At 37.7% G+C, this 24606-nt stretch overlaps 2 protein-coding genes across 6 annotated transcripts; one reads left to right on the forward strand and one right to left on the reverse strand.

Moving 5' to 3' along the window:
- The first annotated feature begins 86 nt into the window (after positions 1 to 86).
- Positions 87 to 10480, forward strand: gcfc2 (GC-rich sequence DNA-binding factor 2). Of its 4 annotated transcripts, none has more exons than XM_081605295.1 (19): positions 87 to 453; positions 1136 to 1237; positions 1671 to 1937; positions 2028 to 2279; positions 2429 to 2529; positions 2729 to 2874; positions 3764 to 3947; positions 4943 to 5066; positions 5379 to 5418; positions 5513 to 5604; positions 6603 to 6802; positions 6880 to 7024; positions 8261 to 8382; positions 9124 to 9200; positions 9329 to 9395; positions 9496 to 9642; positions 9710 to 9846; positions 10001 to 10084; positions 10199 to 10480. In XM_081605295.1, exons 1-19 carry the CDS (start codon positions 141 to 143, stop codon positions 10329 to 10331), a joined length of 2733 nt encoding a protein of 910 aa, XP_081461421.1. In that variant the 5' UTR covers positions 87 to 140; the 3' UTR covers positions 10332 to 10480. The 4 variants fall into 4 exon arrangements, with proteins under 4 accessions (XP_081461421.1, XP_081461422.1, XP_081461423.1 ...); XM_081605296.1 differs by having other exon boundaries at positions 2432 to 2529; XM_081605297.1 differs by lacking the exon at positions 10001 to 10084 and having other exon boundaries at positions 90 to 453.
- Positions 10481 to 12300: 1820 nt separating this feature from the next.
- LOC103462781 (saccharopine dehydrogenase-like oxidoreductase) lies at positions 12301 to 24079 on the reverse strand. Of its 2 annotated transcripts, XM_017304155.2 has the most exons (13): positions 23945 to 24079; positions 22970 to 23182; positions 19732 to 19844; positions 17809 to 17889; positions 15904 to 16033; positions 15643 to 15692; positions 15364 to 15494; positions 14550 to 14667; positions 13400 to 13519; positions 13262 to 13318; positions 13063 to 13174; positions 12889 to 12970; positions 12301 to 12504 (listed from the first exon to the last, which is right to left on the reverse strand). In XM_017304155.2, the coding sequence occupies exons 1-13, from the start codon at positions 23991 to 23993 to the stop codon at positions 12414 to 12416; spliced, it is 1347 nt and encodes a 448-aa protein (XP_017159644.1). In that variant the 5' UTR covers positions 23994 to 24079; the 3' UTR covers positions 12301 to 12413. The 2 variants fall into 2 exon arrangements, with proteins under 2 accessions (XP_017159644.1, XP_008403998.1); XM_008405776.3 differs by lacking the exon at positions 23945 to 24079 and having other exon boundaries at positions 22970 to 23824.
- Positions 24080 to 24606: the final 527 nt, after the last annotated feature.

Here is a 24606-nt window from a genome sequence, read left to right on the forward strand (position 1 = left end):
TTTTAAATGTAGCTAGCTTACGCTTGTTTACCACAATAAACGCTTGTTTACTACATTACCCATGGTGCATTGCTGCTACTTTGCGACATTTTACCACAAACGTCAGAAGTAACGTATGACAGACCGTTGTGTAGACAGAAATGTTCAACAAGAAGCCACGGAGGAACTTTCGCCAGAGAAAACAGAGCTCCAGCGAGGATGAGGACCAACAGAAGAACGGCGGAGAAGGAGATGAACCCGAGGAGGCTCCGTCGGTGATAAACAAGCCTCCCAAAGCGGCACAGAGCCGCGGCATCTCCTGCAGTTCCAAGCGGGAAGCGACACCTCCTCAGGCGGACAGCAGTGATGGAGAAGCCGCGGCCGAGGCGCTGGAAGTGACGGAGGACAGAGATGATAAAGATGGAACAAAGAAGACAAAAAGCTCCGTCCTTAGTTTTACAGACGATAAAGAAGGTAGCTAAATTAATGCGCTAAATTGAATAAATAAATATTTTCCGTCATTGACAGTTGGAAGATGGCAACGGACATACACGTTTCATATTCATATCTCTTGAACTTTTCACATTACAAGTATAAATCACATTGTCAATACATGTGACAAAAGCATGTATCGGCTATTTCTTTGACTGAAATAGTCTTCCGATTTAGAACAGGGGTCTTCAACATCCACAATGACTCAGCAAAGAATCAACTAAATATAAATTTTAGCACCAAATGCTCGTTTATGCAGTTTTTCCATGTGTTGCGTTGATTTTCCATAACATAATGAGTCTAAAAATACCAGTAATATTGTTTTGAGATCTATTTTATTTCAGAATTAAGTTGGAAATTATGTGCTTTTTTTCCATTTTCATTAACTTCCACAAAAAGAACGAGATCAATCATCTTTATACTGAAACCCAAAAAGAGATCTAAAATGTGAATCTTTGAAATAACACATTTTTAAAAGTAGCCTTTTATTTAAAAAATAAAGAAGTACATTTGCTATTCTAAACAAGTCTTAATTCACTACACTGGAGGCAAATATGGCTCTTAGGATTATAAAGGTTGCAGACCAATTAGATTAAAGTTGGATTAGGTACATGCATAATGCTCAGAATGTCAACTAAAAACTTTTCATTTCTTCTTCTTGTAGCAGAAGAATCATCTTTTAAACTAAAGAGGTCCTCTGATAAAGCTGTGGTGTTTCAAGCCAGGAAGAAGGAGATTCCCCCCACCAAGCCGAGCCGCACCAAAGGTAAAACCACCAAAATGTTCTCCATTTTCCGATTCCTCCTTCCTCTAAATGTATATGAACCTAAATTAAGTCCAGATCAATATTTATCTTTTTAAAAATATATACAATTTGCTTTTGAGGTAAAAAAAATAAAAACCTTCTTTGTATGTAAACTACTCAAGTGTCATAGTTATAGCTTCACCTGGTTCAAATTCTGTAAAAAATGTTACATTTTAAAATACTCATCTTATTTTATATTAGAATACTCATCTTGTTTGTACATTTGCTTCTTTTAATGTATTCCTAATACTCTAATAAGCTTAAAAAATCTGCAGAATGTGCCATTTTTTCTGAATAATCATCAGAATATCTGAATACTAAAATAATTTATCTGTAGCTCTACCTATAATCATTGTGTGTTGATCAAATTTCTTCTGCGCTGCATGTCTTCCAGCTTCTGGTGGTACAGATGCCCCACCATCTGTTTCTCCCAGTCATGTAGACAGCAGTGAGGCTTCACCGTATTCTCAGCATAGTGATGATGATGATGATGATAACGATGATGATGATAACGATGATGATGATGATGATGGTGACGATGACGACGACGACGACGACGACATCAGCAGTAACGATGGTGACAATGATAGTGATGGAGGTTTTGCCAGATCACCTGCAAGTAGCTCCAACACTGACTCCAGCTGCTCTGCTGCCAAACCAAGTATGTCTTCATGTTTACTGAATGTATTTATTGAAGGAAGTTGTGATGGAGAAGGCGTGCTCAAAGTCTGTCTAACTTTTGGCTACTCAGCCGTTATCCCTAGAGCAGAGGAGATACACGCGGCCAGGAGGCAGCGGCGCGCGGCGCGAGCCCAGAAGGAGTTCATACCGTTGGGTAGGGATGGCCGGAGCTCCGCTGGCAGCACCCCCGATCACTACAGCCGAGACGATGAAGAGGACAGAGTTGAAAATGACGACGACGATGAGCCAGACGACCATGAGAGAAGAATCGAGTTCGCCCCACGAATGAAGAGCATCAGGGAGAGGATTGCAGAGAAACTAGGTAAAGACGAGGTGATACCGTGAGAGAGAGCAACCAGAGATACTGTGAGCTTCAGTAAATAAAATAAAAAGCATCTGTTCAGAGGTGGGAAAAAAATGTAAGTAAATGCAAAAAAAAAGATGCAGTGTTGTCTGGTTTATATTTTTGAGGAGGAAGTGACGGAAGTCTGTCAGGAAGTGATGAGGAGGAGCAGGATCTTTGGGAGCAGACACAGATTGGAAAGGGAGTCAAGAGACGACCAGGGGAACAGGTGAAAAAAACAAACTGTTTCTTCCCATTCTTCTTCATTTTCTGCTCTTTATTCATGTCTGTTTCTGTTTTATTTTCTTGTCCAGTGTGATCTCCTCATTCGCTTTGTCCCTCTAATTCTGTTCCTGTTGTCAAGTTTGACTATTAATTGGAAAACGTTTTTTTTAACAGAAAGTCTCTTTTTTTTTTTCCTTCTCAAGAGTCCGTCAGGCAGCGAGTGCAGCAGCTATAGCAGCAGCAGCAGGCCAGACAGAGGAGGACACAAAAAGAGACTAACAGGGGCTAAGATCCCAAAGACCCTTCCTCTTGTTTCTGTCTCAACGGTGAAGAAAAGGATCACTAAAAAGTTAGTTTTCCTCTCATTTACAAGGCCTGCACTTACATCATAACAATCCACCATCACACTGATTCAGACATAAATTAATGCGGGTTTAATGTATTTTCACTTCAAACCTTGGTGTAGCTGCAACTAGCAGAATCACTGTTAAAAACTACAGTTTGTATGTGACTAAAGTAAACTAATGGATGCTTTTCTGAACTGAAGTTAGAATGTAGTGACATTTATCTAAATAACAACCAGGTGTTTAATATCTTTAAAATCAGTTGTTATAATCAGATTTTTAAAATGATCCATAGTTAATGGTGTCTACACAAAAATTCAAAATGCATAACATAAGCTAAACGTGTTTTTAATAACAGTTACAGTAATAATATTTATTTATTTGACTTTTATTTATACAAGTTCTCATTGAGATGCAAGATCTCATTTACAAGAGAGACATGTTTTAATAAAACAAACAAAATTACAAACACAGCAACAAATAAATAATTAAGAAATGTGGCTCAGTTAAATAAGCTGAACATTTATTTACCGTAAAGTTTTCTACATTTTCTAGCAGTTTTTTTTTCTTTCCCTGATTTTCAGAGCCAGAAATATTTCAGAGCTGTGAGGGAAAACTGTTGAAGCCTGTAGATACCTTAGAAGCAACATAAACATCTTGAAATTACACTGATAAGGACAAAAATGTATACTTTCAACGCTTAGTGATAGTTAAAGGACTTGCCATAAATTTACTGAAAATAAAAATCGATTTCTCAGATACAAACAAACATTCAAGTTTCCATTCCCTGTGACGTTCTTTATTCCAGACTAATGCATTATTTTTAAGGTGTGATTGTGTTTTTGTTTCACCGAATATAAGATCACTTTTCCCCTAATTGTGTTTTGTCTCCAGACTGGACTCCCTGAAGGAGGTGTACAGAGCACGGCAGGCGGAGCTGAGGAGGATGGAGGGCGACGCCGAGAACGCCAAGAGTTCATTAGAGCTGCTGGAGGAAAGTTCCTCTGAGGCTCAGCTCAGGTTTTACAGAACCATGATCCTCTACGCCCACAACCTGGTTGAATGTCTGCAGGAGAAGGTCTGACTTCACCAAGGAAATCAACATTATTAGAAAAAATTATGAAAATATGTGTCACTTACAAAGAAGACTTGACTCTCCACTGTATGGAGTATAAAATTTATTACTGATATTTAAAGGGGACATATTATGCAAAATTCACATTTTACATATTTTTATTTTTATATGACTTAAGTTATTTTTGGCAATAACTTAATGTTTTTTGCTGTCTGGAAAATTAGCCATTTCAAAACCTCCCTGCTTGTTGACAATCGACGCGCATTGTCCATCACCTAGCAAGACCAGCAAAGCCTAGCCCGTTATATAGCAACTCAGGTGGAGCTCCAGCATGTTTGGTCAGCTGGTTTTTTCTGCTGTACAATGGCTGCTGGTAAAGACGAGTGTTTTGCTGTTGACTTACTATCCAGAAACCACTTGCTGCATTCTTGTTGGTTGAGCAGGAGGCTCCACTCCTCCTTTTCAAAGATGTACGGTTGTGTAACTGTGCAACTGTTTGCAGCCACCGTCACATGCGAGTAAAAACGTTGAGTTGGGAGCTGCTTATTGGGATTTAAAGTAACAGAGACCCTAAAAATGGCTCTTTCTGTCCATTTTGAACTCTTTTTCAGAACTGACCAGAGTAAAATCACATTATCTAAGAATGATTCTGTGCAAAAAAATGTAATGAACATATTTTGTATCACCCATAGATCTATTATTTTTTTAAAAGGTTTTATTGGCTCTAGTGGCCTTTATTTGATAGTTAATTGACAGGAAGGTGGGTAATGAGAGATGGGGAAGACATGCAGCAAAGGTCGCAAAGGCCTGGAATCAAACTTGCGACAGCTGCGTTGAGGACTAAGGCCTCCATATGTGGGTTGTGCTTAACCCCTGCACCACCAGAGCACACCCCACCCATAGATCTATTCTAACCTGATCAAGGAAGCATGATAGGTCACCTTTAATACATTATTTTTAATCGACTAAAGCTTCTCTCACTAATTTCTTGTCTTTAGATTATTGAAATCAATGCCTTGGAGCTGGAAATGCACACTCTGTTGTCTGACCACATGGAGGCGCTGTTGGATCAGAGGCGAAAGAGGATAAAAGAGGAGGCTGACCGCCTGCAGCAGCTCAGCAGTAAGTGGTTGCTCTTTGCCACAGGTGTCAAACCAGTCCTGGAGGTCCACTGACCTAAAACTTTTAGATGTGACTCTGCCGCACCACACCTGAATATAATAATTAGGTCATTAGCAAGGCGCTGGAGAACTTGTCTTCACAAGAAGGAGGTAATTAAGCCATTTCATTCCAGCGTTTTTGTACCTGTGGCACATCTAAAAACTGCAGGACAGCGGCCCTTGAGGACTGGAGTTTGACACGACTGCTCTATGCTATACAACCAAACATCCAGGAAGTGATGAAACATTTAAACTAACTCTTTGTCTCTTGTAGATAACTCAGAGGAACCGACTGGCAGCTCTGATGTTCAGTGGTTAGTGAAATTTAAAATTACTTTCCTGTTTTAACTTTTTTCTATGAAAAAGCATAGTCCTTACTTTTAATTTTTCTGTGTGTGCAACCTGCAGTGAAGTGGCCAGAAATCCAGAGGAAGATTTTAATTTGCCTGAAGACGCAAAGCTTTCTGCAGAAGAAGAGGAGCAGCTTCAGGAGACAATAGGTGAAAAACAAATGAACCTGTTTTATGAGCCTTTACTTGGAGCAAACTGAAGTAGTTGTCAATACCATGGATCAGATATGCACGTTATCGATGATCAATTAATCTAAAGTCAACTAATTAACTGATTTTCTTGAAAATTTGGGTTTTCTGAGCAACTGTCTTTCCACAACATTAAAGTGCTAAATTTTTCATATGCAAAATTTAGAAAAAAGAAATTAAAATGTAATATTATTTTGTGTCAGCTGTATTAAACACTGTGGTTTTCTCACATTATTTCATATAACATAACTGTTATGTTAGTATAGCAGAAACATCTTAGGTAGCTGAATACAAAAATGAAAAGATTAAAATTTGTGAAATATTTAATGCCCCATTGACACAGATGTTCATACAGTAGTTAAGTCTTTGGTTGCTCCTGAAGAAATGTTAAAACTTAGCTGTTTGAAGCGCTTTAACTCACGACAGCCCTCAAAATCAACGTTGCTTATTAGCATCATGTTTTTTCCCCCCTCTCCTCCGCTTTTCTGTCGTCACGTCCTCGCCTTTGTAGCACATCAGTCATTTTCGGTTGAAAAGTTTATGTCGCTTCGTGATGTAGTTCGGTTGAATTTGCGCAATTAAGATGAAACTTAAGTTGTTTCAAATCAGAACCGCATAAATTGCATTTTTCATCCTACACCGGACTCTGTTTTGACCGTTTGTGGCCGCCATCTTTGTCCCTGTATCAAGGGCTAGGATGATCAGTGGCGCCCTCTAGTGGTTGGAGGCCAAACTACAACACTGAAGGAAGATCTAAGCTACGTAATTTAATTAGTTAATCAATTGAAACTAATTTTGAATCTAATAAACTGCTTATTGATAATTAACCATAAGTCAATTAATTAATTGTTTGCTTTCCTACCACAGTGCACGTTGCGTTTGTACTCTATTTGCTAAAAGTTTACTGTAGGTGCTTATTTTTTTGTTTTCACTGGATGGATTCTATGCTCTCTCTTCAGCTGATATCCAGTCGAGAGCTCGGGCGGTGTTTGCTGACGTCCAAGACGACTTCTGCGACGTTAAAAAGATTCTGTCTCGATTTGAAGAATGGAGGAGGTCGTACTCTGACTCCTTCCACAATGCCTATATCTCTCTGTGTCTGCCCAAGCTGCTCAACCCCATCGTTAGGCATCAGCTGCTCATGTGGAACCCGTTAAAAGTGAGAGCAGAGATTGTAAACGATCAGGCTTGGCCAAACACGTCGAGGTGTTGATCTTTTCTGTGTTTGGGTCGCAGGATGTCGATGGAGAATTTGAAAACCTCCCGTGGTTCACAGCAGTGGAGACATTTTGTCACGGACACGGCCATGAGGAGCTGGAGCACACAGACAGACAGACGCTCTCTAACGTCATGGAAAAGTCTCTTCTACCCAAAATGACCAGTAAATAATACACACTCTTCAACTTTTACTGATAATGTTAACTTTTTAGATAATATAAAGGTGAATTAATGAGCTGTAGTCTGTAATTGTTTTGTCTATTGCTTACCATTTTGTCTGTAGTTTTCTTTTTTATTTTCACAATACTTCATGTTTCCCTTCTCAGGTATTATCCGTAATGGTCAGTATCTAGAAGAATTAAGAGCCAGTCTTTCAGGAGTCATTAATTGAACAAATTAATTTCATAGTTTCCACTGAGTGTGCATAATCAAATCACAGTAACTAGTTTAAGTGAAGAATGCATACAACCTTTGCTCAGAGAATTTAGGGAATCAAAGGAAACTTAGTTTTTTTTCCCTGCTTTTCACAAACACAATTCTTCAAAAATTGCATTATGCTTTTTTTTTTTTTTATTAATTTTTATTTATTTTTTAGGTGCATGGTTTTATTCTAATTGTAAATTAAAAATATAAAAAGCATATTTGCAGCAGGAACACAGACCAAAGTATTACCTTTTTAAGCTCACTGCATAAGGATAATTTGAACATCAGAGAAAAGATGAAAGTGAACAAAAACAAAGCAAAAATAAAAACAAAACATACAAATGGAAAGAAAAACAACTTTCCCACCCTTCTTCCCCCACATGTCTCTTACTTCCTGTGCATTTATATCTTTACACTCGTATATCCAGTGTAAAGATATACACTGGATAATAATAATTAAATTATTTGAGAATAATTTAATTCTCAAAGATTAAATTATGAGATGTAGCACCAGTGGGCTACTTTGAAGCTGTATTATGCTTTTTTGCACATATTCAAAACAACACAGTAACATTTGTGTTTAAATGCAATTAAAATGCATCTGCTTGACTAACATTTTTAAAGAAGGTCTTAACACGTTTTAGGAGACTACAAAGAGATTGTGGAGATGTTGGATTTCACATTAACAAGCAATGTTTATATTTCTAATTTTAATGTAGCTTATTTTGTACAGAATGTACAAAATCTGCTGACGATCATTTTTTATGTCAGAAAATGAGGTAGAATGTAGAAAATACCCCAAGCTGGGATTTAAATTTTGGATTTAAGCTGGAAGGCGACAGTGCTGCTGACTCTGCTTCACTGTGCTGCAGTGTGAAATCGTACTGCTGCTATCTTTGCCAGCAGAGAGTTTTCTCTTTCTGTACGTTTTGTCTGTCAGGGCAAGTGAATAAATAATTTGTGTTTTTCTGCACAGGCCATGTGGAGCTGGTGTGGGATCCTTTTTCCCACCAACAATCCACCTGCCTGTCTGCTGTCTGCCACAGGCTGAGGGAGGATTACTCCATCTTTGAAGGCGAGCAGAGTAAACCTGTGAAGGTGAAGCCAACAAACATTTAGGTTTTGATGCTCAATTCCAAAGTTTTTTTTTGTTGTTGCTGAAATTCTATTTTTACTAATACTAATTACATAATACTAATTAAACCAGACTGCAGTGAGACTTCTGCGACCCGTATTCGCAGAGGTTATGTGCAGCACTGCACATAGCAGTGTACTGTTTGTGGAAGTAATGGAGTCGTTTATGCATCAGTTTAAAGTTTATTTAGCAATTAGACCAGACAACATCATATCAAAATGAATAAAGCTAATAAAAAGAACATTGTGGAGCATTGACTGCAGCTTTTGTAAAGAAATCTGTTTGAATTTGTAGTCAGAAACACAGGTGGTCTGATTGTGATCTGCTTTAGCAGACCAGACTTTCTTCATAAGTTCGTAATTATAATTTTCATCCATTGTTTTCATCCTGATTTAATGCCTCTGGCTTTTTATGGTGCAGAAATATGATGCATGTTTCACATCGACGACATAGAAGTTGGATAAAATGCAACGTGACCAATCAGAATGCAGAAGCTTTGAAAACTATTGGACATGTATCCGAATTAGTACAACAGATTGTATATTTTAGGGTGAAAAAAGAAATTTGGATGTTCAAACTGCAGTGAAACGGCCAGACATTGGTCACATATAGGCAGAAAAGCAGATTTGGGTCTTATTCACATGCTGTGCGAATGCAGCCTATGAAACATACATGAGATGAACTGTATTTTCTGTTTCTTGCAGGGATTTATTGAAGCAGTGGTTCAGAGGCTCAGAAGCTGCGTAGATGAAGATGTCTTTATCCCCTTGTATCCAAAAAAGTCAGTATACTAGAGTCATTGATCTTTTACTGATTGGATTAAATTCCTTGTCTATAAAGGATCATTTTGGATTATTTTGTGCATCATCATCTCAGTCACACTAATGGTTCATTTGTTTTTCCTTCCAGGCTCCTGGAAGACAGATTGTCCCCTCAGCGCCGCTTCAGAGACGAACAGTTCTGGATGGCTGTAAAAGTAACTAAAATATCTCTTAGATTTTAAATGTTGTTGCCTTTAAATGATTCCAGGCTGAGTTTTTTTTAAGCTAATCAGGATTATATTATGCCTTTATTAGCTGCTGGGGAACATGGGGAAATGGGATCTGCTGCTTCCTGAGTCCATTTTGAAAGAACTAATGCTGGACAAACTGCTGAACCGATACCTGATGATCACCTTGTCTAGTGAGACGCTGTCAAGCAGAGTTGTTTCTGCACACAGAAAGGTATTTAAATATATCTAAACGCAGAGTTTACCCTGGGATCTGTTTGTAACCTTTTCTTTGGCTCCAGATTGCAGAATGTCTGCCTGACTCTTGGTTTGAAGGAGAAAGCGTCTGTTTGCCTCAGCTACAGAATTTCAGGAACAACATTGTTCAGAAAGTTCACAGCCTCTGCAAACAGCAGCCGTCTGAAGATCCAAGCAGCAGGTAATGCAGCACCTGTTTTTATGTAGAGATCATCAGTCGACGTCGAGTTGCTTCAGCAGCCGCTCTACTGTTCATGTCGCCTTCAGAACGCTGTCGAGAATACGTTATTTTAACAATTTACAATGAGACTAATAAAATAATTTACATCTGGCAGCCAGCGTAAACCACTTCCCCTCCGCCTGACGCAATTCCCATATGCAGCATCTGCAAATATTAGAAGGGCACGGCGCTTGCTGCAGTTGAGTTGCGGACGCACCCGCTGTATTTACAAACTAATAATCCCTCCGTAGGATGATGGAGATCCTTCCTGGCTGATGATTGTATCAACTTCTTCAAACTCTGTCTGCTGCAGGTCTGCTGTGGTCGAAGAGCTGAAGGTTCTCAGTAGGTTGAGATGCTATGACTCAATCTTGGCTCTAACCGGGAAATACCACTACGAGGACGTCGTCTACTCTCATCAGCTACTGAATCAGGACAGAGAATGAACTGGATGAAATAATAGACTCAAGTTAAACTAATGACAAGTAAAACACATGCAGCTGTACAACAAATTATGATTTCTGTCAAGATATTTTTGATGTCTAGTACAAATTGTTATATTTTTACGAATAAATGTTGAAATTTTGTTTCTCAATTTTGTCTTTCAGTTTATTTAAAAATTTATATATCGGGTGTCGAACTCATTTTCATTTTGGGTCAGGTCAAGATTATGAATGCTTTTGCTGCCGCTCGTAACACAATGCACCCTGACGCCTTTGGCCCCTCCGACAGGTGGTGAGCCCATTGGAAGGGGGACCCACGTCTCCTCTTCGGGCTAAGCCCGGCTGGGCTCCATGGGTAAAAGCTCGGCCACCAGGCGCTCGCCATCGTGCCCCACCTCCAGGCCTGGCTCCAGAGTGGGGCCTCGGTGACCCGCGTCCGGGCGAGGGAAAACCAAGTCCAATGTTCGTCTCCATCATAAGGGGTCTTCGGGCTGCGCTTCATCTGGTTCCTCACCTAGGACCTGTCTGCCTTGGGTGACCCTACCAGGGGCATAAAGCCCCAGACAGCAGAGCTCCTAGGATCATTGGGACACTCAAACCCCTCCACCACGATAAGGTGGCAGCCCAATTAACTTTTTATATTATACCTTAAATAATATTGAACATCCTTTCAAGTTGATGTAATTTGGCTCTATAGAATTAAAAACCGATGTGACTGATAGAATTAACACAATTCTATCACTTAAATGAGTCCAAATTAGGATCAGCAACCATTTCCAAAAGAGCCTATTTTACACCCAATTCTATGAAACAAAACTCACCTTGACAATCTAAAAACTATTTTCTAAATAAAATTCATAAAATGTTTTTTATGAAAGCTAACAAAATTAAAAGCCTTTGTCTATTTTCAGATTTTAGAACAAAACTAGTACAGCAGGAAAAATTGTAGAACAAGGTCAGTTTATTTTATATGAAAAGTTGCATGGTTTGACGCTTGTTGCTTTAAAAAGCCTGTTGTAGATATTAAAAGCAAATTTTGCATAAGAACTTATATGGAAAAACAACTAAAATGAGCATTTGTTAAACATTTCCTGTGGGAATGTTGCACCTGGATAATCACCGTAATCAGTGAAACGGACCTTACTGGTGTTTTTACATAATGGTGTGCATTAAAGACGGGACTTCTTATTTTTGCTGCAGACATCTTTATTTATGAAGCAAACGAAGTGATACAAAATAAAGCCTGAACAATACATAAAATGCTCAGAGGTCTCAGCTGAACTGCTCTGATCCTAATTTGCATGTACAGAGCAACATTTATCAAACTAAACACCGTAGAAAGTTTAGTTTCATCGAGCATCATGCTGTTTGCTGGAGCGATAACAGTTTAGACAGGCCACCCAAGATGTTAAAGAAACCTCACACGGATAAATGTAAATGTTGCAGCTTCTGCCCTCAACTAATGGCTGTAAACTAAAGAAATCGGAAAGAAAAGCATTCACCATTTTAATCTTTTAAACTGTAATGCAACTTATCACCTACTGCTACCTCATTAGTCCTCTATCTGTACCTCTAGATCAGAAACTGGAAGGTGGAGGAGCTTTAAAAGAATTGATAGGCTTTGGTCAAAAACAGCTGTGTAATATTCAGAAAACCTGTTCATCCTTTGACAATGTGTTAAATGCTTTTTATCATTTGTGTAATAGTATACATAAAATATTAGTTTTCTCTTTATTATCCGTGTCCAGAGGCATGAACTGAACAAAATTGTCCTGAATACTTCTATTATCAGTAATCATGTCAGTGGAAAACCATGCAAAACTTGTTAACATTTCTTTAACTGTCCTTGACGAGGAAACACAGCAACAGTTGTGCTCAGTTTCCAAGTAAAATCTTCTAAGTACTGAAGGGAAATCTGAAGAGGTTCTGGTTGCAGCAAAGGATTAAAAGTGGACCACCACCAAAAACAAAATTTGAAGCTTCAAGAGTATTTTAATAATAAAAAAAAAAAAAAGTATATTTTTAAGCTAAAAGTTTCCCAGTTATAGTTTTGCATGTTGTTAAATGCTCACAGAAATGTCAGGGTTAGATGACAGAGAACTGGATGCCATGTTTGTTGAGGCGGTCGATGAGGGTGGTGTTAGCGAAAGCAGCTCCTGGAGAATAAACTCCTCCCCTGGAAAAACAAGAACATGTCTCACTGAGAAACAGATTTAAAGTTCTGAAATGATGCTTGGAAGAAAAATAAAGCTATTTTTAAAGGTGAAGTCCTGGTTGATTAAAACCGTTCTGCTCTTTTACAGAATCACTCATATTTTGTTTTATTTAGTTGTAATATAATGCAGCCACATTTTCTCAAAATCCTGCAAATTTGTTGACTTTAGGTGAGAAATATGCCGCAGTTTTGGTGCTGATCCAGGTCTTTGTCCCTTAAAAATGCTAAATATAGTACTCTAAATGTGCAAATCGTGTTAGTTATAATTAGGTTTATATGGAAAGTACAAGTGACAAACTGAATTTAAAAGTCGGTGGTGTGTTTGGTGTTAGAGTGGGAACTCACGTCTTGGGCAAAGCTGCCGGTTCGTTGAGCATCGTGAGAGCAGCTTGCACCATGGCGATGGGCGTGGCCACGTATCCGGCCTCTGAGTAATAAAAAATTAATTTAGATGAGCTTCACTCACTAAATACAAGTTAATATCCGTTTCTGAACTTTGATTTTCTCTACAGTGGTTACCTGGTCCCTGAACTAGAGTGCGGATCTTGGCGTTAGGTTTTCCCTGCGTGGGGTCCTGACCGTCTGTGTAACCCTCGCCGTAGAAGGAGAACTGGAAGGATGATCCCTCCATCTAACAGAAATGTATAAATTTCAATGAGTCTTGTTTTGCTTATTTAAGCAAATGGGAGTTTAATCCTGACATCTTTCGCTATTTTACCTGCTTTCTGGTTGGTCCGGCTTTCGAGAACATCCCAAAGGAGAAAAACTCTGGATACTGAACAGAGAAATTAACAAATTAGATTTAAAACCAGAGTTACACTGCATAGACAGTGTTTAATTAATCTTCCTCGTTTACCTTTATGAGCAGGTTGCGACCCCAACCGAACTTGACCAACAACAAGAACATCATGCCGGCAAACATCAGCCTGATGATGCTGCCAATACCTCCAACTCCAGCATACGCTCCGTACTGGACCTGGGATTCATAGCAGGAGGAAGACATTCACACGGTGCAAATATTTAGTATAAACTATCCAATACAATTGATTACTTTAAACATTTGAGTTTAACATGAAAGATGCAGTCATTTCAGCAAAATCCAACCCCATATGGCATTTAACAGTCTATAATAAAGAAAATATTTGACCTTCTAAGCCAACTTAAGAAACCGGGATTGAAGTAAAAGCTTTAAAAACAAGTAAAATACTTCTAAGATGAAGAGTGGCTTGTTTTATTTTCAGTTCTTAGGGTTGAAGAATAAGTCAAAAACATATTGCGACAGATACATGATCAATATCAACAGATAATACGTCTGATGAAAAATTAAATGTTCTACATATGAAATATTCACTGGACTCCGATCCAGAACCGCACGGCATTCTGGCGGGTGTAGAGGAACGACTTTTAACCTCTCATGGCCTGATAAGCAAAGTGAGTGGAATCGACTCACTCACTCTTTGGTTACCTAGCAAAGAGTAACTAGCAACTCTTTGCTAGTTACCTAGCAAAGAGTTGCTAGGTAACTCTTTGGTTACCTAGCAACAGCTTGTAGGAGTAACTGCCGCCTCAGCAGCAGCTTAAGGTTTCACCACTGTGACTAATAGTTGTTTAAACGACGACATGGAGTAAAAACTGTGGATAAAACACAAAAGGTCACTCCACCAGTATTGCGTTTTAAATATCTGCATTAGATATTTAAAATGCAATACTAATCAATAATTATCTATAATGTTTAAAAAACAAGCTTATATGGAGATACATTTTCCAGCCATCAGATCTACTTTAAATTAAAAGTTAAAGGTGGAATATCGTAAAACAAGATCCTAAATCAAGTTTAAAATTCTTGATTCAAGTAAGTTTAACTAGTTTTGAAATTCCTTTGCAGTGTGGAGGAGAGATGATCTTACATAACTGTTACTGTTAAGAACTGAATCAATAATAAAAATATGTTTTATTGGCTGATATTTTCCAGTTTTCTCATTAAAATGCTGCGTTGTGGCACTGACCGGCGTGGCTTGATGTTCCTCTGCCAGGAAGCGCTGGGATCTTTTCACCACGGACGGATCAGAACCCATGAAGGGAAGAGCGTACTGCTGGATCTCATTACTGTAGAACAGAGCTCCCCTGCAAACATGCAGAAAGGTCACATTTTATGAACACTTACTGAGAAGGATTATTAAATAGTAACAATATTATTGATTATTAAATAGCTTTTTTCAGATTTCCTGCTCGTCCACAGAATGCCTGCAATTTCGATAAATATCAAGTTTTAGACTCAAAACTAACTGGGAATCACTTCAGTTGTGGAAAAATGCCATTTTATGATTATCAGACTAATTTTTGTACTTCTACATGTCCAGCTACTGAAAGGAGCATGTTAATAACACTGTTACTACTGACAATAATAAAGATTTAACCTAAAGAAATGTCTAGTTCAATGTAGTAAAAATATTACGTGAGTTTCTTTAAGGTTTTTTAATTCTCATATTGATTGTATACAACAGTCAAAGTTTCTACCAGCTTTGCACAAATAAACAATAATTTCCCTGTTTAATTTTCTACACTTGGATACACTCAGTCAGCTCAGATAGGGAGCATCTGTGGACACAAATGTTAATTATTTGGCACAGGTTTTCTTAGACTGGCCCATTTTGGCAGATTAATATGCTTTGATCCAAAACATTGTAGCTCTAGTTGTACGATCAGGTTCATTTTCCTGCCCCAGTCTCAACTCTATTTCAATCTTTAACATATTTTCTCCCACCATTGCCTTGTATTCTGAGGATAACGTTTAGGTGAGAATAAAATAGGAGCGACTACCTGCGCCGCAGCTTGGAGCCGACGGTGGGCAGAGGTTTGTGGTTAAACTTCCTTCTTAGACTCTGGAGTTTCTGGCTGTCGGCGAAGCCGTAGATGGCCGACTGCCACGTCCCGTCATGGATACACCCACCCTGACGGATGAACACAGACAGACACAAATCCTGATGAAGTGCAAGGCAGACATATCACTAACAAGAGCAACAACTAAGTTTAGAAAAAGACTGAATCACCAAGCTGCCTCAGGACACAGACTTATGGGTAATGTAGTATCTGACGTACCTCAGGTCCCATGCCGACAGTCAGAAAACTCTCCACAGCAGTCAAGGTGCCTGTTCACACAGACAGGTTAGCATGATGCTAATGGTGAGCACTGCAAAAACAGCTTCTAGTGCAAATATCTCCGTACACGTGATACAAAACAAAACTAACTCACAAGTAACATTTCTGGAAGATAAAGGAGCTTGTTTAAAGTCAAGAGGGTAATGGCTGGATTAAATATGAATTTACTGAATCTGTTCAGATCAGTATATCCAGTCTTACCCCTGAACTGATCTCGTGTGTAGATGACTCCCATGTCTGCCGGAATGGAGTCAAAGCCACAGCTTCCAATGACGAAGACGCCTTTCTCTGCCGCCTGGCTGCTGTAGTTCAGCTGCATGCCCTCCAAAAACTGTCCGACAAAAACGCCCAGAAGAAAAACACAAAAAAACACTCCAGTGATTCTCATATACTGCATTTAATTTAACATATTTTCAAACACAATGAACATTACAGGTGACCTATTACACTTCCTTGAACGGGTAACAGGTATAAAAACCTATTACATTTATAACAATTTTTGTACAAAATTATTCTGATATAATGAGATTCCCATCTGCTTAGTTCTGTCTGTTTTCAGCTCCTGTCAGAATGAACTTGTTTAGGGCATCCTGTCACTTTAAATCCTAATAAGCTGCTGCTTATTTGAATTTAATAAGCAGCAGTGTACACTCAGATAAAAATAGATGCAAACAGATGCACAATTATAGAACCGTACATCTTTGAAAAGCAGAAGTGGAGCCTCCTGCACAACCAGCAAGAATGCAACGAGTGGTTTTTGGATGTTAAGTCAAAAACACTTGTCTCTTCCAACAGCCATTGTACAGCGAATACAGCGGTAAAACCAGCTGACCAAACATGCTGGAGCTCCACTTGGGTTGCTAGGTTAAGGGGCTGGGCTTGACTGGTGTAGAAAGTGATTGACCAATCTAGAGGTTTTTAAAACGTCTCATTTTCCAGACACCAAATAGCTAGGTGCTAGGTGACGGGCCATGCTTCTGTTGCTAGGTAACAGCGCAGTGCACATCGGTTGTGACTTGATATTTGGAAGGTTTCTGAAATGGCTTCTTTTCCAAACATTAACTTATTACTATAAAAACTGCTGGATGTTTTTTTAAGTGCTTGCACTATTTTTAGAAAGAGCTGAGACCCAATTTTAAATTTTAAAAAATGCGCAAAATGTGAAATTTGCATAGCAGGTCCCATTTAAAAAACAAAAAGTTAAACACAAATTTAGTTTTAATCGATCTCATCTTAATGTAATGGAGAAAAACCAAAAGAGAGAAACCTTAAATTAGCTTGCGTGTCAGCAGGACGTGTTGAACCCCGTCCAACAGGCAGAGAGCAGCTGCTGTCATGTGGCCGAGTTAGAAATAATTTCATCCTAACCGGCTGCAGCATGAGAATCAGCGTGTCTCCAATTTAATCCAAACAAACAGCTTCAAAGATGAATGTCAGGGCAGCACATGTTTCCAGCACGAAGGTCTCACTTAATCTGATTTTAAAAATATTCATGTCCAATAATTTTTTGAAAACCTTGTGAAAAGATGTTTGTACAATCAGTAGCTAATATCTGCACCAAACTTTCTAAAAACATCCCATAAACTGAAAATCTTCAGAGGCCAAACTTTGCTTTTTCTCTCCAGTCAAAAACAAAACTAATATTGTTGTGAATCATGTATTGTTTACTTGCAAAACAATAAATTGATCAAGTAATATTTCAATGAAACTAACATTAGTATGACGTTTGCCTTAATATTTACAGGTATTTAAATTCTTTGGGCCATTTTTTAAAATTTTGTTGGTCTGTAAAAGGAGCATTTAATTTTAATGTCCAGCTGTGCTCAGCTGGACATGATGGATGGGTAAAAAGTCATCCATCATGCCTTGGGAAAACAATGCTAATAAAGACAAAATTCAGTTTAAAAACATATAAACTCACCACAGAAATCTCATCCTAAAACAATTACAAAACGGTCCAAATTTCCCCCTTTCCTCCTCCACAGTCAGGGGCCACACAAAAATATTCCAAGGGCCACAAATGGCCCATGCGCCACACTTTGGACAACCCTGATCTATGTGCAGATGAGATTAAAGAAAACACCACCAGGGGGGCATTGCGCTAACCTGCGGCTCTCCAGAGATGTCGATGTGGTGCGCTCCGTTCTCCACGCAGGCTTTGACCACGGGCTCGCCAAAGAACCGGTACTGTGAACACAAAGACGGACAGAACCTCATCCACACCCTTCTCAGAATCCAACAACACTTCAGTCCGTCTCCACCCGGTACAACTGGGCTAATCTAGAAATAAAAGCCTTTCCTATTAGGTAAGAAACTATTGGTGTTGACTACCACCCCCAGTTAAAATTCAATATTAAGTTTTTATTCTAATATTTCTTTATTCATGAATAAATTCATGAATTTATTCATGATTCTCTTTAGTTTTGTCATTTTCTTAACCTGCCTTGACTACACAACTGGATTGACTTGTTCATAAATTGATTCTCTAAGTGCCTTGAGATAACTTTTTTGTAGATTATCATAATAAAAATAAATTTAATTAAATAAATCATTCATTCATTTAACTTATTGTTTTACATGCGCCAACTGTAGACAATGGACTTTAGCACCAGCAGCCATCAGAACCATCAGCAGATGTAATAAAACTTGGAGTCATTGGCCGGGTTTGTTCAGTGACTATTTAAAGCTGTTAGAAATCTCCCTAATGGTTGATACATTTTATTTAAATACCAAAATGCAAACATTTCAACTAAGGATTTACAGCTGATGCTCATCATAAACTGCTGACTGTCATTTAAAACTGAATCATGGAGATACTTTAAATGTTTATATTAGAATTTAGGGCTGAAACTAACAATTATTCTAATAATCAGTTAATCTATCAACTATTGGACAATTAATTGGCATTTTTCTACCCATTTTTAATTTATGCATTTAGGTCTTTATTAAATACAATATTAGAAATACATTAAAAGATGCAAATAAATAATTCGATTAAATTTTAGATAAGGAAATAAACATTTTAGATGGCAAAAAGTGTTTAACAGAATATTTTTAACTGAACTTGAAGCAGGTGAAGCTAAAACTGGAGGAGTTCTGGGTTAAACATATTTATAGACAATATCTTTTTTACATCTAAAATGCAAAACGTACGCATTTTTGTATAGTTTCATTTTAATTACTGCTCTGACTATTGTCTTTTTTGAGTTAGCGATTAATCGCTGACTAAATTAGTTGATAGTTTTTTAAATAAATCGATTAATCATGTCAGCCCTAATTGAATTATAAAACTGACAAATGGCTCCAGTTATAGTAACAAAGATAATCTAACATGTCACTAAATGCTAAGAGTGTTCACAAGATTTTTTTCTATTTTAAACGTTTTAACAATAAAAATTGTTTTAAATTAAAGTAAACACAACACATTAACTGTTTCTGAACAGTGTTGTAGTCAGAGTGACAGATTAATAATAAGATTATTATGGGATGCTTGGAGCCTTCTGAAGTGATAAACATCTGGTTTAAATCCAGCTGGACTGATTAACTTGAATAACAAGTTTCAGTGCTACTAACAAACACTCCTAGTTCTTCGGAAACCACAATCTCAAAAAAAATTTTTTTTTTAAATTAAAATGTGACTTTTTTTCCCTCTCGGGAATAAAAATGTGATAAAATTTAGGCTCATTGCAGAAGATGAGCTGTTTTTGATTCCATCTTTTTGCCGGAGTCTGAGTCATCTTGGTGCAAAACACAAAACTGCTACTGTAAAAATGACCCTGGCTGTTTTACAATGAAGCTTGTGTGCTGCAGTCAGCGTCTCTCCCTGCCAGTGAAGGCTGCTCTGTGTTTCCTCTGTGCATGCGACGCCACAGCCACAGAGGAAAACAGAAAGCAGGCGCGCAAGATGAAGCGCTGCGCTTACGCCAAGAGGAGATGCCAACGTGTCAGAGCGGAGCGACAAAGTGAAATGACGAATTAAATTCTCTGAAACAAACAAACACAAACATTTCTGTGGAGCCGAACGCTTACCGGGCCGACGCAGTTCAGAACAATCACAGCCTGCTTGCACATGGCTGCCAGGGAGTCGGGCTCGCCTACGTCTGCCACGATCACGTCCACCTCAGTCCGGAGCTCAGGCTTACCTGTGAACAGAAACACACCTGAACCACGGAGCAACACTTGGATTCAGATTAAAAACCAAACATCAGCATTTATCTGGCTGTTTGGACAAAAGCTGTAAGAAAAAAGGGTGAAAAAAAAAAACACAACACCCTCAATATGTGTCGACAGATAAACATTGTTTATGATGAACTAAGGATGAGTATTTATTGTGTGTGAAAAAGTTTATTTAACGTGAAAAAGTTTGATTTATATATATTTAAATTAATGACACTTAAAATCATTGTTGGGATTGTTAATTTTGCTACATTACCCTTTCATTTCAATAAATATCAATTAAATACATTTAATTGAATTAATACAATTAAATACATTTCCTGTGAGCAGTTCAGTGATTCACACTTCTTTATGTGACTGGAGTAAAGATGCACATTCAGTCACCTAGAGAAGAAGTAATAAATACTTCTCATCGTTATCACAGCATTCTTATAAAATACTGTGATAAAACTTCAAGTCCCCGTCATTCGACTACGTCAGGATTCTTCTTCTTGCTCTTTCTTGATTTTGGTAAATAAAATACAAATGTTTTGTCCAAGATGACATTTCTGGACAGGAATTCAAAATAAAAAAGTAAAAGAACAAGATTGAAGAAGACAAATTAAAACCTAATGTGAAAAATACTCAAACAACTCTTTAAAAACTTTTCTCCAGTGATGCTTTGCCACCTTTTAATCTTCTTAAGTCATACTTTTAAGATTTTCTTTCTGTAGGTTTCTCCAATGCTTTTTGATTTTGAGCTGATATTTTACATATTTTCAGTTCAATTTGTGAAAGTACAAGAGCATATTGCCCTGCTGTCAGTTGAAGAAAGTGGAGGAAAATAGGAAGTGAAGGGCTTTTAATCTAATATAGTTATGTTTAAAATGATCGGCTCACTGCCAAGGAAGAGTGAGCTACTCATCTGAAACATCGAGTATTTCTCTGTGGATTGAAACGAATGAAAACCCGACTTTATAAGAACATTTAAAATGAACATAAATCAAAGTTTATGTTAGGAATGGCATCTTATAAACATCATACTTTTCAGAACATTAACATATTTTACAACAAACCTGCATTTCTTTTTTAAAACATTCAAATAATGTGAAGAAGTGAATTTTGGATTTCAGGAATTAATCACGGAAATTAATTAAATTAATTAGAAAACAGTTAAAACACATAACAATGTTTGTAAATAATCTGTTCATGCGCTTAACATTTTTGATTTTCTTCCAGGTGAGAGAAGCGCAGTGGATTAATTATATATTTTTAGTATCCTGAATTAAGGCAAATCTTTCCTGTGAAGATGGCTCTTAAAAAAAGATATGTAGGTTTTCAAAACATTGCTCAAAAATTATGCAAAATATAAAAAAATATATATCTAACTTCATGCTGAAAGTAAGCAAAACTAATTTGTAAATTAACTTACAAATTACAATTAACAAATCTTGTAAATTTTGACAAATGAAAGAATGAATGGAAAAGCAACTTCCATGCGTAGATTATGACACCCTATAATGTAAGTTTTCATACCGCTACAATAAATTCAAATTAAGGCTTATTTTACCAGCTCAGAAAATAAGCAAAGGACTCATAAAGATGTTGGGCATCAACCACATTCAGAGATCGATTCACCTGGTCCAATAAAAATTTACATTTAAACACAAACCTAAAGCAGGTAAGCCTAAAAAGACGTGAGGCGAAATGCAAATGACTGAATTACAGGAATGTTTGGTGAAGGCTTGACTGTCGGATTACTTAAACTTAGTGAGAACAAAACAACAAAAACATGAATCATAGAAGCTGCTTTTCAGTCGGTTCTGTTTCTGTTTGAAAATAAATACAATGTAAATGAAAGAGAAACGGCACAGATGATTAATGGGTCGGATCTAATGTTCTGGACGAAGCCTTGGAGGAGTTACCATAGTAACAGCTATGCCAGTTATTACAAATATGCTTCTGTAGCAGTCTGAGGTGTCTGCAGGCAAAGGACGCATTTTTCTTCCAACCAGATAACTTCAGCTCCAGATAACTGCGGTGGGACAGGCTGGCGCATCAGGAGCTGGTATGTCCCCTCAGCTGTCGAAGAGGAGGAGGCCAGTGAATTACCCTCTAATCCTCTGGAAACTTTTGTTACCAGGATGACAAATTAATGGCTCCTGTTCCAGATTTGCAGATGGACTGGATTTTCCATCAGTCTGGTTGGCATTACTCCATGTCATAATTTCATTAAATGTAATGTACCCCGCCTCTCGCCCGAAACGTTGGCTGGAGATGGGCACCAGCACCCCTCCCGACCCCACTGAGGGAAAAAGGGTGCAAGAAAATGGATGGATGGATGGGAATTACTGGGAATGTAATTCCTGTTTTTGTTGAAGATGAAAAATAAAACAACTTAGTAACTGATTTCTTACTGAAATTATGAGTTGTTATGATTTTCAACTGATTAGCAATTGAAAAGCTAAAGGAATGCATTTGGTAGATAAATATTCTTCTAATGCAATAGTCTATCTTCTGAAAAGTAAATATTAATTATCTGTAGGTTATTGTTATAATAATAGAAATAAAGGTTTTAAAACATCAACCTGTGTGTAAAGACTCTACATTTTTGTGAAGTCAGTCAGATATTTTTGGAACAATTTGCGATCAGGAAAAAGTGCAGCATATACATAAAAAAATTATTATCCAATGAACAGAATAAAAAGTAGGTACCATCAGTTTAGAAATTAACACTGCAGCCAATTTAAAATAAACCATCAGATCTTTTTTTTTAAAAGGCGATTGTAATCAGAGACATAAAGTTATTTTGTATGAGAATAATGCTGCTTTGTTTTGCTTTATCTCACATGTGCAACAAATACACTATTACCACATTTATTTCATGCGTCCATTTTAATGCAGTTTATAACAGGGTCAAAGTCATGTCCAACTGTTCAGTCTGCATGAATTGCTTCATCACCTTGAGTTAAGCAACATATCTGAATCAAGCCTTCCACACCGACTAGAATACTTTCTTTCTCTTTGTCTAAAAATGAACAAACTGAACTAATAGTCATAGTCACTGCATTAAAAAAACCTGCACAACTAATGTGATTGATCGGATACATACTGAGGACTCCAGCGGCCTGCTCCAGAACTTTTTCCAGCTTCTGCTTGCTCCTGCCAGCCACGGCCCACTTCAGGCTCCCTTTGGGTCCCTCGGACGCCGTCCGGGCTACCTCCTCCACCACAAACTGCCCCGTGAAGCCAGAAGCTCCGAAGATGACCAGATGGTACGGCCTGCTGGAGGTTGTCTCTACCCGCGCCATGGTACCAGCAGAAACTCAGACAAACAGAAGAAGCTTACTGCGACACCTTTACACTCTGACTGTCACAATGAAGGGGCTGAGCTGCCCGCTGCGCTTTTCACAGCGCTGCTTTCTCTACTTCCGTAGCCAAACTATGCTAGTATGCTAACAGAAAGTTGCAACAGCCACGCGCATGACAAAGAGGTTTCATATAAAGAAAACGTGTCATATTTTTGCATTATTCATCACGCTTATTTTTCTAATGAATCGTAAATTTGATCGAAACTCGTCTTGCTTTCTTAACATTTTCCAACATTGATATTATGTTAGCAGAACGACTTCCTCAGGCTTCGGATTGGTGCTTGTAAACATGTGTGTCAGCGTCAGGATCGTCCGTCAACCTTTCCGCCATGTTGTAAGTGGCATGTTGCTCAGGAAAAAAATACAGTTCTTCTCCGATTTGCTTTATGTTCCGTAAATACTTTAAGATTGCATTTATTTATGAATATTTAAATATGCCATTGATAGTATTACCAGGGAATATATTGAATTTAGGGCTGCACAGTGGCGCAGATGGTAGCTCTGTCATGCAGCAAAAAGTTCTGTGTTTGACTTTTTCTGCATGGAGTTTGCATGTTCAAATGATTTTTTTTTAAAAATAACTGAAATACAACGGAAAGAAAAGTACATTAACAGTTGACACACATATCTTAATGCAACGCTAAAAAATTCTGTGTATTGCTCTGTATTTTATCAAGCAAACATATAAATTGTCTTGCAAACATATAAATACTTACAAATGGAGTTTTGCCGATAAAACGTACACAGTGCATTCATTGTATCCATGACCTGTTTACTTTATCTTCAATTCTTGTTGACAAGGTTACCGGAGAAATACGTCAAAGATAGTCTGCCACTCAGAGTGCTCACGCTACAAAATGACAAAGATCGTTTGTAACACATTATCACATTTTTTCCATTCTTAGCATGCATACAGTGATACAATTTTCGAACTGTATGAACTTATTTACCAACTTATTAATGTAACTTATTTTCATTCACTATAAAATGTAGAGTATTTGACTGAATGGCGTCGGAGAGAAACTGTTCTACCAGGTTTAATAGGTTTATTGTATTTTCTGTGCAGATTAAACTATTTGAGTGAACATTGAAGAAACATAAAAATAATGTAAATTCTTTCATGGCATGCCTCCCTGAATAATACATGCAGACTTCAAATTCATTTAACTTATTTCTCATGTGACTAAGTATATGTAATTGAACGAGATGATGCTAGGAAGTAAAATGATTACATTAAAATAATGTTATTTTTTATTATTTACGTCTATACGTAACTAAGAGAATTGATGTCTTGCCACAGATAGAATAAGGTCAAGTCAAGTACAATGTTAGCACACTGTGCATTTAAAAAAATATAAATCCATTGAGCGTATTTTAT

The sequence above is a fragment of the Poecilia reticulata genome, chromosome 3 (assembly GCF_904066995.2).
Source record: "Poecilia reticulata chromosome 3, P_reticulata-male-v2, whole genome shotgun sequence".
Taxonomy (NCBI): Eukaryota; Metazoa; Chordata; class Actinopteri; order Cyprinodontiformes; family Poeciliidae; genus Poecilia; species Poecilia reticulata.